The sequence below is a fragment of the Beta vulgaris genome, chromosome 6, assembly GCF_026745355.1.
Source record: "Beta vulgaris subsp. vulgaris cultivar EL10 chromosome 6, EL10.2, whole genome shotgun sequence".
In the NCBI taxonomy this organism is placed as follows: domain Eukaryota; kingdom Viridiplantae; phylum Streptophyta; class Magnoliopsida; order Caryophyllales; family Amaranthaceae; genus Beta; species Beta vulgaris.
The window spans coordinates 30,337,921-30,351,978 of NC_079207.1; the positions used below are offsets into that span (position 1 = coordinate 30,337,921).

General features: G+C 41.8%; 1 protein-coding gene across 1 annotated transcript; it reads right to left on the minus strand.

Moving 5' to 3' along the window:
* Positions 1 to 5,199: 5,199 nt before the first annotated feature.
* Positions 5,200 to 6,591, minus strand: LOC104896682 (uncharacterized). Its single transcript, XM_057395727.1, has 2 exons — positions 6,314 to 6,591; positions 5,200 to 6,208 (listed from the first exon to the last, which is right to left on the minus strand). The coding sequence occupies exons 1-2, from the start codon at positions 6,589 to 6,591 to the stop codon at positions 5,200 to 5,202; spliced, it is 1,287 nt and encodes a 428-aa protein (XP_057251710.1).
* Between the last annotated feature and the right edge of the window lie 7,467 nt (positions 6,592 to 14,058).

Genomic DNA, 14,058 nt, shown 5'->3' on the forward strand with positions numbered 1-14,058 from the left:
GTAATTTCGATTTTTGGGTGAAGGTTTTACTTTGCTCATAATTCTTGGGTATTAGGCTAACTAGGTTTTCCTTATCCATGCAGCTCCAGCAAGGTCTAGCAATTTATCTGATGAAGATGCTATGGACAGGCTGAAGAATAGGAAGAGATCAGCAGCCTCTTCTGGGCAAACTCAGGTTGAGAGGGCTCCTCGCAAGCACCTACGCTCATCTGCCATCCCCGCCACCATTGATATCACGACTGACTCTCCTAGAGACGAAGTCCTTGTGAGTTTTCCTGCTGACTTTCTAGCTGAAGAAGGTCTAGAAGGAGGGATCTGGCCTGCAGCTGACAAGCTCGTATTCCCAGCTGCACAAAAGAGGTTAAAGGGACAAGACCCTGAGGTCATCCTGAACCATGCTGTCCAACTATCCCTACAGGTTAGTAACGTCTTTTGACCTACTTCAGATTAAGAAAATGATTAATGCTGCGTATGCTTATGATATTCACTGCTTCGCCAGCTTTCCCAGAGCTGTATAGCTGCCAGGGACAGCCTGCGGACTGTTGCTACCCTTCAGGATAAGGTGGCTCGTCTGCAAAAAGACAATTTGAGCCACCAAGCTAAGCTAGAGAGGGAGAAACAGTCCGGCTGGATGCGAGAGCAATTAGCTGCTGAGCAAAATTAATGGAGAAGAGAGGCAGGAAAAAGAGAAAAATAGCTGAGGGGAGAAAGAAAATGCCGCCTGAACACAATTGTTAGAGATGCTGAGGAGAGGGTTTTAGATGTTCAAGCTGAAGCAAAAATTATTGAAACTGCGAAGCTGGCATACCTGATAAGATTCAAGAAGCTGGATGACAAGGGTATCAACTTTTATATCGACAGGTTCCTCAAGCTGGACTCGATGGCTGCCTGGAGGCCCTAGCTCTGGTGGGAAGGCAGATGATTCAGAACAATCTACAGCTGGATCTCCTCCACTGCTTAACCAGCCAGAGGGTGCCGCTCCAGCTAGCAAGGACGAAACTGTTGGTGATGATGCCAGCGTAGCTTCTTAGTACTTTATCAGCTTTCTTTCTGGAACATTTTAGTTTTAATTAGCTCTGGTATATTTTACCATTGCCTACGGGGGCAATGCGTTTTTGTAGGAACATATTTCCTTTTAGTAATTTAATCGTTTGAACTTATGCTTTGGCTTTTTGATCTTTGCTATTGATACTTTGATAAATACTTAAGTTACATGCATGCTTTTTGATCTTAGATATCAGAACAACTTATTTACCTAGGGTAAGTGTCGTTCAACTTAGGTTGGGCCCGTTTTCTTGGTGCTACGACCATTCAGCTAAGTCTGGGTGAACTAACCCCTAGCTGCTGGTGCGCTACGACCTTGTAGCTGAATCTCGAAATTCCAGCTACCCACCTGGGTGCTGCAACCCCTTGCGTTTACCTGCGTATGAAGTGGACTTTAGATGGCTTGCTGCTACGAGCATAAAATACTTAAGCTGTTAGACGAATTAAATTGTTGTTTACCTGGTGGACCAATGCTTTCAAAGCAATGGTTGCCTTTAAAGATTCTGGCGTCTTTGGCCCGGTGTAACCTGGTTGATGCCCCAGGTCGAAATGATATAGCTTAAGTGAGAAGCGTTCCAGCTTCTAGGTACTGCTTTTCCATCTTAGTAGTTAAGCGATAAGCTCCTTTCCAACTACTTGATCGATTAGATAGGGGCCTTCCCAGCTGATTCCTAATTTACCCGCATTGACTTCTTGGGTATTCTGAAAAACTTTCCTTAGAACCCAATCTCCTACCTTGAATACTTTAGCTTTGACATTCTTGTTGAAGCTACGAGCCACTATTGTTGTTGTGCAGCCATTCGTATTAATGCACTATCTCTTAACTCTTCGATGGAATCTAGGTCGTAGCTAAGTCTTGTCGTTGGCTTCAGGAGTCATCAATCCTATCTAGCTGTAGGGACAGCTACTTCCGCAGGTAGCACCGCCTCGCATCCATACACAAGTGAAAAAGGAGTTCTTCCTGTGGCGCCTCTTGGTGTTGTTCTGTTTGCCCACAGCACCTTAGGTAGCTCTTCTACCCATCTTCCCTTCTTAGCTTTTAGGCGCCTCTTAATGCCATTGATAATTACTTTATTGCTGGACTCAGCTTGTCCGTTAGCTTGCGGATATCTAGGTGTGGAAGTTATCAAGCTGATGTTCCATTCGTGACAGAATTGCCTTGTCTTGTCACTTATGAATTGTGATCCGTTATCACAAATGATTTCGCTAGGTACCCCGAATCTGCAGATAATGTTAGTATGCAAAAAGGATATTACTTCTTTATCTCTCACCTGCTGGAATGCCCCAGCTTCGATCCATTTGGAGAAGTAGTCCGTGAGTGCTAGCATGAAAACTTTTTGCCCTGGAGCTACAGGTAGTTTCCCCACAATGTCCATGCCCCACCTCATGAAAGGCCAGGGTGTTAAGGTGGGGTGCAATATCTCAGCTGGCTGATGTGTCATGCCTGCGTGTTTCTGGCAGCTTTCGCATTTTTGCACATACTTCTTAGCATCAGCACGCATGGTTGGCCAATAATACCCGTATGCTAGGATTTTGTTTGATAAGCTTCTTCCAGCTGCATGAGACCCGCATTCACCTTCATGGAACTCCTTGAGTGTGGGCTCCCATTGGTCTTTCTCCAAGCATCTTTGTAATAGATCGTAGCTGGCGCAAGCTCTTTTGAATAGAGTGCCAGAAATAACATGATATCTTGTGGCTTTCATTCGCAGCTTCCTAGCTTCCAGCTTATCTTCTGGCAAGATGCCCCTCTCCAGAAAATCGATGATTGGCTGGGTCCAGCTAGTGCTTCCTGCCTGGCTGTCATCTGATTGCACCATGTTTACCTCTTTGCTGATAGCTGGCTCAGCTAGGTGGGCTATAGGTATTGATTTGAAATCGCATTTTCTGAGTGCTGATCCGAGGTTAGCTAGGGCGTCGGCCTTGGTATTCTGGTCCCTTGGGATCTGTTTTATGCTGAACTCTTCGAATAACTTGGCTTTGCCTTGGCTAGCTCCAGGTAAGAGGCCATTTTAGAATCTTTAGCTGCGTACTCTCCATTTACCTGGCTTACTATTAGCAACGAATCACTGAAGACACGCAAACTGTTAGCTTTTAAATCATGTGCTAGTATCATACCTGCGATTAAGGCCTCATATTCAGCTTCATTGTTGGTAGCTTTAAAATCGCAGCAGATAGCGCGTACTATCATGTCCCCTTGTGGCGACTTTAGCACTATACCTAGACCACCCCTCTGAAGTTTGAAGATCCATCCACATACAGCTGCCATGAGCCTGATTTACCTACTTTGTTAATGTGGCGCACTTCTTCCTCAGCGGTAGCTGCTAAGTCAGGGCTAAAGTCTGCCACAAAGTCAGCTAGGGCTTGCGATTTTATAGCTGTCCTGGGTAGATACCTAATGTCATGTGCACTCAGGGATATGGCCCATTTGGCCATTCTCCCTGAATGCTCAGGTTTTCGTAATACTGCTTTGATGGGGTAATTAGTCATAACATGAATGGGGTGAGACTCAAAATAGTGCCTCAACTTACGAGATGCCATATATAAAGCTAACACTAACTTTTCAAGTGATGTGTACCTGGTTTCAGCATCCAGCAAGGATTTGCTAACGTAATAAACTGGGAGTTGTTGATTTTCAGCTTCCCTGGCTAGTACCGCACTTACCGCTTTGCTGCTAACAGCTAGATACAGCTGGAGAGTCTCTCCTGTGATGGCTTTGATAATAGGGGAGGTTGAGCCAGGTAGGCCTTCAGATCCTGCAATGCAGCTTCATGCTCATCTGTCCAGTTGAATCCTTTATTCTTTTTTAGCACGTTGTAAAACAGTGGCACTTGTCGGATGATCTGGATATGAATCTGTTCAGGCGCAGCTACCCTTCCTGTCAGCTTCTGGACCTCTTTCAGGTTTCCGTGGAGACTGAATTTGATTAGTGCTTGCACTTGGCTGGGATTGGCTTCTATTCCTCGCTGGGTGACTATGTAGCCCAAAAACTTGCCTGCTGGGACACCGAAGGAACACTTGCTAGGATTAAGCTTCATCCCATACTTCTTTAAGACTTCAAAGGTTTCCTGCAGGTGGTCCACATGATCCTCTGCTTTCTTTGTTTTGACCAGCATGTCATCTATATAGACTTCCATCGTGTCCCCCAGCTGCTTCTCGAACATCTTGTTGACTAGCCGCTGGTAGGTGGCACCCGCATTTTTTAGCCCAAAGGGCATTACCTTGTAGCAATAGATGCCTCTTTCAGTCATGAAGGCGGTCTTTTCTTGGTCTGCAGGATCCATTAGTATCTGATTGTAACCTGAGTATGCATCTAGGAACGTTAGCCTTTCATGGCCAGCTGTAGCGTCCACCAATGCATCAATATGTGGCAGCGGGAATGGATCTTTGGGGCATGCCTTATTGAGATCTGTAAAATCGATGCACACCGCCATTTGCCATTTTTCTTTCCAACAACCACCACGTTAGCTAGCCAGTCGGGATATTTGACTTCTCGGATTTTGCCAGCTTTGAGTAGCTTGTCCACCTCCTCGTTGACTATCATATTTCTTTCTGGAGCAAACTTCCTTCTTTTCTGCTTCACGGGCTTTGAGTTGGATCGACGTTTAGCTTATGGGTGATGATGTCAGGCTCAATGCCTACCATATCTTCATGGCTCCACGCAAAACAGCTTACATTTTTCTTTAAGAATTCAATAATCCGCTGCTTTCCTCAGCTGGCAGGGATGCCCCAATCTGCACGGTCTGCTCTGGCTTTGCTGGGTCCAACGCCACTTCATCTACATCTTGATCTGTTGGCTTGGCTGGCGCTGGACCTTGCTGTAATTGCTAGATAGATTCCTTTTTTGCTTTTAGAGATATGCTATAGCATTCCCTAGCCAGCTTGCGATCGCCCCTGATTTCTTGTACTCCCCACTTGGTAGGGAACTTAATAGTCTGGTGATAGGTGAAGGTACAGCTCGCATTTTGTGGATCCATGGTGTCCCCATTATGATGTTGTATGCTGAGGGACAATCTACCACATTGAACCTGGTTTGGAGGTTGACTCCTTTTGCATAGTGGGCAATACGATCTCCCGACGTTGTAGCTGGCTCGCCATTGAACCCGAACAGAACGGTTGCTTTCCTGAGGATATCAGCTTCCTGCAGCCCCATGCTTTCTAGAGCATTTTGAAAATGATATTAGCTGAGCTGCCATTGTCTATCAAGACTCGCTTCATGAGGCAATTGCTGACGGTGAGAGATACGACGAGGCCGTCATGATTATCAGCTTCCTCATCTCCATCTTCTTCGTCGAAGCTGATGGTCATGCTTCTGAGCTTTTTCTCTTCAGCACTCCTCAGCGGGCTAGGTGCAGTTTTGGAACCTTCTCGAGCAAATCTCTTGGCTGCAGAGTATGTTAGTCCACATATTTCTGAACCTCCAGAGATAGAATTGATTACCTTATCGTGCAGGGGCTCAGGTGGCGGATGAGGCTGTTGCTGGCTGGGGCCAGCTTTATCTTCTTGCTGCCCCTTCTTCCCCATCAAGTGCTCGAGATAGCCCTTCTTGAGCAGCCATGCCACCTCCTTTTTGAGAGCATTGCATTCTTCTGTTCGATGGCCATGGTCGCCATGGTAGCTACACCACTTGGTGGTGTCCTTCTCGCTGTCTGGTCTGTCGCTTTTGCGAGGCCACCTAACTGTGGTTCCCAGCTTTTCTAGTGCGTTTACTACGCCTCCTGCATCCACGTTAAAACAGTAGGAAGCAATGGAAGGGTAATCGTTGTTAGATGATTTACCTGTGGCCTTGCTGGCTACGTTATTACTTTCGCGCTTCTGATATGGCTGATGGCGCCAATCAGTCTTCTTCTGGTTCTGGGATTTCCGATCGTAGCTAGGCTCGCTCACGTACCTGGACGCCTCGTCCTCCTCGACACGTATCTCAGCCATAGCTCTGGCCCTGACCTCTTCGAATGTGCCACATGGGTACCTGGTCAATTCATAATACAATCTAGATTTATAGGTTAGTCCTCTCCTGAATGCTTCGATAGCTGTGGGAACATCCAGGTTCTTGACAGAGATCATTTCCTTGTTGAATCGATCCAGGTACTGCCTCACAGCTTCATTGGCTTTCTGGGTGATGCGATACAAGTCGCCGTGTGCTTCTCTAGGACCTGCTGCTTGCAAACTGCATATAAAACTTGTTAATTAAAGCAGCAAAATTTTGGATGCTACCTGGCTTAAGACTTATCAGCCATTGTAAAGCAGGCCAGATAGGGTGGCCCCGAAGGACTTGCACATGGTGGCTTCTAGCAGATGCTCAGGAATGGACAGAGTCCACATCTTCTGTTTATATTGAGCCACATGGTCATAGGGATCCGCAGCTCCATCATACAGCTTGTGAGGCTGGGTCACGTTGATCTTTTTGGGAATCCTGGCTCTTGCGATTTCTTCCACGAAGGGGGATTGGGCGTAGCCATCAGGAGATTCTTCAGCCACAGGGGTAGGTGCTCCAGGTAGCTTCGTCAGCATGCGAAGTATTTTCCTGTTCTGAGATTCTAGGAGCGCCATTTTCTTAGCTGTGGATCAGCTTCATCTGCTTCATCGTCGGACTAGCTGCTCCATCTTCACCTTCGCTGGCCTCGGAATCTTCGAGATCAAGCACTTAGGAATTATGTTCCGGATACGTGTTTGGTTTTGTTACTTTTGACAGAATCCAATTCTTTCTGAGGCTGTCAATGGTCTGCTGGGCCTCAGATTGAGTGCGGTGAAGGTCCTCTTGAGCCTTCAGCAAAGCCGCTTTCATTGCTCAGCAGAATCGTCAGCCATTTCAAAGTTGGGTTGAAGTGTTTCTTTTTTGGGATTTTGATGAGAGTTTAGCTGTAGAGCCCCACGGTGGGCGCCAAACTGTTTATGCCAAATTCTGATCAGGCAGAACTTAGCTGAGGATCTACAGCTAATGGAGATGCAGCTATAACAACAAAAGATGCTAGCTACGGAATTAAAAGGGGATGCAAAGAAAAGGCAAAGACACCAAGAAATGGTGACGCGGAAAACCCCAGGAAGAGGGTAAAAACCGCGGGTGGAATTGAGTCCACCAATCCACTATTTGAGAAGATTACAACTTATAGCTAGCAGCTAGCAGCTTAGAGCTTGTACTAAATACACTTGAGATATTGTAAATGTAGAGGAGAAAGAATGTAAGTAAGAGCAATGTAAGACTTGTGTTGTACAGAGTGTTATTCCCTTCTATTTATACTAATACAATGTGTAACGTTACTCCTATTTGAACGTTGCATAACTAACTTCCCTACGAAAGTGCCACAACTCCTAGAATCTAGGGAGATCTCTTCTTCGCTGGTAACCACTTCCTCCTATTTCTTTGGCGTAACGCTACTGTTTTACTTGGTCTTGATCAGTATCCAATGCTCTTTCAACTGAATTTGTTCAACTCCCTTCGTCTCTGCTTGCTGTAGCTGCTACCTGATAATCCCTAGCTGGGACAGATGCATAACCTGCAGGTTCAGCTTAGGAAATTTTTAGGACATAACAGGAGCTACTGTGAAGCATCGCACGCAAAGCCAAATGAAATAAGAAAGAGGAAGGAAGAAATAGAAAGAAGAAAGAAGAAGGAAGAAGAAAGAAGAAAACAGAAGAAGAAGAGAAGAAGAAAACCGACGCCGGACTCCGGCCAAGTCATCGGATTTTAAAAGTTTTTTTTTTCTGTTGAAACCTTCAAACATAACAATGGTGATTTTAGATCTGAAATTTAAAACTTACCAAAAAGATGAAGAAAGTGTATTACGTGAGAATTTTTTTGGTGTTTTGGGGTATATATATATATGTAAATCTAGGGTTTCACTAAAAGATAAGTATTTACAAAAATCTAATCCTTTTCAAAACCAACTCAAATTATAATTTCAGAATTTTCTTTTCTCTCTATTTTTCGTTTTGGACGAAAAATCTGAAAAATCAAATTCCGATTTTTTTTTTTTTTTTCAAAAGATAAAAATCTGATTTAATTTCAAAATTTTGATTTCGAAATTTCTTTTAAAAAAAATCTGATTTAATACATAAAAACAGTTTCATAAAAATCTGATTTATTATGATTTTACTTTATTTTTCAGAATTTATATATATAAAATCTTATTATAACAAAATTAATTTTATAAAATAGTTATAAAAATTTGGGATATTACATCTACTCTCCCTTAAAAGAAAGTTCGTCCTCGAACTTTAACGTTATTGCTCGGTACTAATATGCAAACAAAAAGTTAGTATCACATTCTACCCCCTTAAAGAGTTTCGTCCCCGAAACTCAAGCGTACCTGCTGGAAAAGTTCGGGATATCGTTTTTCATATCATCTTCGGCTTCTCAAGTAGCCTCTTCAGAAGTCTGACTTGACCATAACACCTTGACTAGTTTTACCGCCTTGTTCCGGGTACTTCTCGTTTTGGTATCAAGAATCCTAACTGGGCGTTGCTCAAAGGATAAGGTTTCATCTAGTTCAATGGTTTCAGGTTGAATGATATGGGTAGGATCATGGACATATTTTCGAAGTTGAGACACATGAAAGACGTTATGGACATTAGCTAACTCCATTGGTAAGGCTAATCTATAGGCTACTTCCCAATTCGTTCCAAGATCTCATATGGTCCAATGTAACGTGGACTCAACTTTCCTTTCCTACCAAATCTCATGACCCCTTTGTTGGTGACACTTTTAGCAAAGCCTTCTCCCCAACCTCAAATTCCATCTCCCTTCTATTCTGATCTGCGTAAGCCTTTTGTCTATCTTGAGCTGCCCTCATGTGCTCCTGAATAAGCCTAACTTGTTTCGTTGTTTCTTCAATCATCTCAGGCCCTAAAGTCATCGTCTCACTTATGTCACTCCAACACAAAGGACTCCTACATTTTCGCCCATACAATGCTTCATACGGTGCCATCTTTATGCTTGAGTGATAACTGTTGTTATACGAAAACTCTATAGTTGGCAAATAATCATCCCAAGATCCTCCAAAGTCTATCACACATGCTCTCAACATATCCTCCAATGTTTGAATTGTTCTCTCTGTCTGTCCATCTGTTGCAGGGTGGAAAGCTGTACTAAATTTGAGCAATGTCCCAAAGGCTTGTTGTAACCTCTCCCAAAACTTGGACAAAAATCTCGAGTCTCTATCTGAAACGATATCCTTTGGTATTCCATGCAGTCTAACAACCTCTCACACATATGCACTAGCCAACTGTTGCATACTCCATGTATCCTTCATTGCTATAAATCTGGCCGACTTTGTCAATCGATCCACTATAACCCATATGGCATTCTTAGCTGACTTAGTAAGTGGTAATCCCATCACAAAATCCATTGAAATAGACTCCCATTTCCAACTCGGCACTTCTAAAGGTTGCATCATTCCACCAGGTCTCATATGCTGAATCTTCACTTTCTGACACGTCAAACACTTTGCAACAAACTCTGCCACTTCACGTTTCATGTTTTTCCACCAAAAATGCTGCTTCAAATCCTTATAAGTTTATCTCCTCCAGGATGCACAGAATATGGGTATTATGAGCTTCTTCCAAAATCTTTCTTTTTAACTCCTCATCCTTAGGAACACATCATCTTCCTTGTACTTCACAACACCATTTTCATCAATGTCAAACTCGATGACAACTCCATCTTCTTTCATTTTCTTTATCTTCACCATCCACTCATCACTACTTTGCTTCTCTCGAATCTCATCGAATAAGGTGGGTTGCACGCATAGTGCATTCAATTGAGCTTCCACTTGCCCTTGCTCCATGACTTCTAAACTCATGCTCCTGAAATCTTCACACAATCTCTCAGATAACACCATCATGTTCATCGAATGACTAGTCTTCCTACTCAATGCATCAGCAACTTTATTCGCTTTACCCTCATAATACAAAATCTCTAAATCATAATCCTTAATAAGTTCAAGCCATCTCCTCTGTCTCATGTTCAACTCCTTCTGAGTAAATATATATTTCAGACTTTTATGATCAGTGAAAATCTTACATGACACACCATACAAATAATGCCTCCAAATTTTCAATGCGAATACTACAGCAGCTAACTCTAAATCATGAGTAGGGTAATTCTGTTCATAAGGCTTAAGTTGTCTCGAAGCATATGCTACCACCTTACCATGTTGCATCAATACACATCCTAACCCATTCTTAGAAGCGTCACTATACACCTCAAAACCTTCTAATCCAGATGGTAATGTCAAAACTGGTGCTGAAGTAAGTCTTTGCTTCAATTCCTGAAAAGCTTTCTCACACCTCTCATCCCACTGAAATCGAGTTGTTTTCTTCATCAAATTTGTCAAAGGTTGAGCTACTTTTGAGAAATCTTGCACAAACCTCCTATAGTAGCCAGCAAGTCCTAAGAAACTTCTAATCTCAGTCACATTACTAGGTCTCACCCATTCTGTTACTGCTTGTATCTTTGATGGATCTACAGCAACACCTTCCTTCGAAATCACATGACCTAAAAATGCAACTTTCTCAAGCCAAAACTCACATTTTGATAACTTAGCATACAACCTTTTCTCTCGAAGTATCTCCAAAACTTTCCTTAAATGACCTTCATGCTCTTCTTATCCTTCGAATACACCAATATATCATCTATGAACACCACCACAAATCTATCTAAATACGGCTGAAATGTTCTATTCATAAGATCCATAAATGCTGCAGGTGCATTAGTAAGTCCAAATGGCATCACTGTGAACTCATAATGCCCATACCTCGTACGAAAAGCTGTTTTTTGTATATCTTCCTCCGAAATTCTCAATTGGTGATACCCAGACCTCAAATCAATCTTAGAGAAAATTCCAGCACCCTTAAGTTGATCAAATAAATCCTCAATCCTAGGCAATGGGTACTTATTCTTTATTGTGACATTATTCAACTCTCTGTAATCAATACACAACCTCAAGGTTCCATCCTTCTTTCGAACAAATAACACTGGTGCTCCCCAAGGTGAAACACTTGGCCTAATGTACCCTTTCTCCAATAATTCCTCCAATTGCACTTTCAACTCTTGCATCTCTGCAGGTGCCATCCTATATGGTGCCTTAGAAATAGCTCCAGTTCCAGGCACTAGGTCAATCTTAAAATCCATTTCTCTCACTGGCGGCATCCCTGGAATTTCTTCTGGAAAAACATCTTGGAACTCACTCACCACAGGTATTTGAGATATCTCTCCATCCTCCACACTCACATCCTTCACATGGCACAAATATATGGGTAGCCCTTCCTAATATAGGTTTTGAATGACATGGCTGACACAATACTGACTCCAGGTTTAGAAACAATTCCTTGATAGGATATTCTATTTCCCTTTGGCCCCTAAGAGACACCTTTTGAGTATGACACTCTATCCTAGCTCTATCTTAGCAAGCCAATCCATTCCCAATATTACATCAAAGTCGGGTAGGTCAAACTAAATAAGATCAACAGGCAAATCAGATCCTAATATGGTAATGGGTATGTCTTGGTATAAGGAACTACTTCTCCTGAAGGTATTGTAATGAAAGTTTGACACAAGATTGAGGGTTTTAGACCTAACTTTTCAACAAATGAACTAGCTATGAAAGAATGAGACGTCCCAGAATCAAAAAGCAAGTAAGCAGGGTTAGAGTTTACGAGGAAAGTACCCGTCACAACATTGGCGTTGGTGTCTGCTTCATTCTGGTTCATAACATAGATTCTTCCATTGTTGCCTCGAGCACCATTTCCATTGCCGTTCTGATTGTTGTTTCCTCCATTTGCTCGATTGTTATTCTGACCATTATGCTGAGTATTGTTCCCCCTTGAGCATTCGAAGTTTGACCTTGAGAGTTGTTGTTGTTGTAGGGACGGTTATTGTTATTCTGGTTCTGATTAGGCCCATGACCATTCCTATTTCCCCCATTGTTTCCATTTTGTCCATTATTCTGACGCTTGGGACACTGATTAGCCTTATGCCCTTTCTCTCCACAAGCATAACAAGTTATTGGGTCTCCTTGACAGGTAAATCCTGGGTGGCTTTTATTACACTTTCTACAAGTAGGGTTCTGGGTACGAGATTCTTGCTGGTTTGATCTCCCCTGACCTTGGTAGTTGCTACGATTCCCTTGATAATTACCACCACCATTAGTGTGATTATTCCCCCCATTATTATTGTTACCCCATATCGAGGTTTGTTGTCATTTCCATGGTCATTTTGGTTGCTAGGTGGGTCTTTTCTCTTATTCCTCCCATAACTTCCTCTTCACGCCTCAAAATCCTCTCAATATTAGAAGCCTTAGCATAAGCTTCCTGAAAAGTTGCAGAAGTTGCTTCCCCAAGTCTGGTCTGAATTCTAAATGCTAAACCATCCTCAAACTTTTGAGCCTTAGCTCTCTCATCTGGCACAACATTAGGGCAAAATCTAGCTAACTCATTGAACTTTTGGGCATACTCTTGCACAGACATAGTACCTCCCTGGTTAAATCTAGTGAACTCATTGTATTTCTGCCTCCTAATATGTTCAGGGAAAAATCTATCCTTAATAGCAACCTTAAAAGCATTCCAATTAAAGTTTTCCTGAGCTCTAACAATAGGTCCTTGACTCTCCCACCAAGTGTCTGCATCCTCCCTCAGATAAAAGGTAGCTTGGTCTACTTTTTGAGCTTCAGGTGTCCCAGTAGCAGTGAATAACTTATCAAAGTCTCTTAGCCAGTTCTCTAAGAGTAAGGGGTCTTCCTTTCCTACAAAGATTGGAGGTTTAAGGGTTGCTAACTTCTTTGCCATAGCAGCTTGTGGGTCCTCTCCACCATTATTCCTAATTGGTTTTGTAACACTAAACCCATACGTTGCGAAAGTTGTTCAAGAGATCTCAATCTCTCAAGTAGTTGTTCAGGGGTTTCAGCCATTTGTTCAAAAGTCCTCCTACGAGATCTAGTGTATACTTGATAGGTTTGCATACAATTCCTGCACATCAGCATTGGTATTACTACATCTATTCACCCATACATGGTCTTGCACATCGTTTTATTTACTCAATACAAACTTTCATCATAAGAAAATTTCATGACTCAACCAAACTATATTTCATCATAACATTTCAAGAAAACCTTTGCATGCTTCCACATAACATCAATTTGACAAGTAAGCAATAATTATAACAAGAACTTAAACTCTAATCAACTCAAATAGTCAAGTAATAAGATTCATAATTAAAACACATAAATAGGAACTTAGAGAATTTTCAATACTACTAAATAACTTCGTATACGGACCTTAATATAAATCTCTAAATCCTATGGTCGGTCATCCGAGCACAACATTTTCTTGTAGTTACAACATCTAAACATACAAGAACGAAAAGAAACAATTAATAAGCACCTGAAATAAGTGCTTTCACATTAAGGACATAAACCTTTTCGATCCCACTCTCACAATTTATTTTAATGTTTATTATTAATTTAATCTTAGACTCGTAATTATTTATCAAATTTTATTAACTCCTAATTTATATTTATTAATTATAACCTAAGCTCTGAATACCAATTTGTAACACCCCAAAACTTTGATTCTAAAACTTTATAAAATGTTCACTTTTCATTAAAATATCTGACCAAACCTTTAGGGTGTTACCGCCGCATCTATTGTTCAAAATAAATGCAAGGCTAATTATTAGAAATAAAAATTTTACTCACAAACCAAAGTATCAAAATAAACCAAACTAAGTTGTCTACTTTATACGAAAACAAAACTAAACAATCTCAAATGGCAGTACTGTAGTGTTTATCAAACTAGGTGAACTTAAAACTATAAATTCACTCATTCCGCAACGTAGTCCCTTTCACCAACCTGCACAATATAAATAGGAAAAAGCAAAGAAAAACAAAAACACAAAAATTAGCGAAAGCTAAGTAATTACAACTCCATCCCGTAAAATAATAGTAATAATAGTTATATTTTAAAAATAATTTTTATAACATACATACAAATATAATACAATGCAGACAAGTATAACATAATACA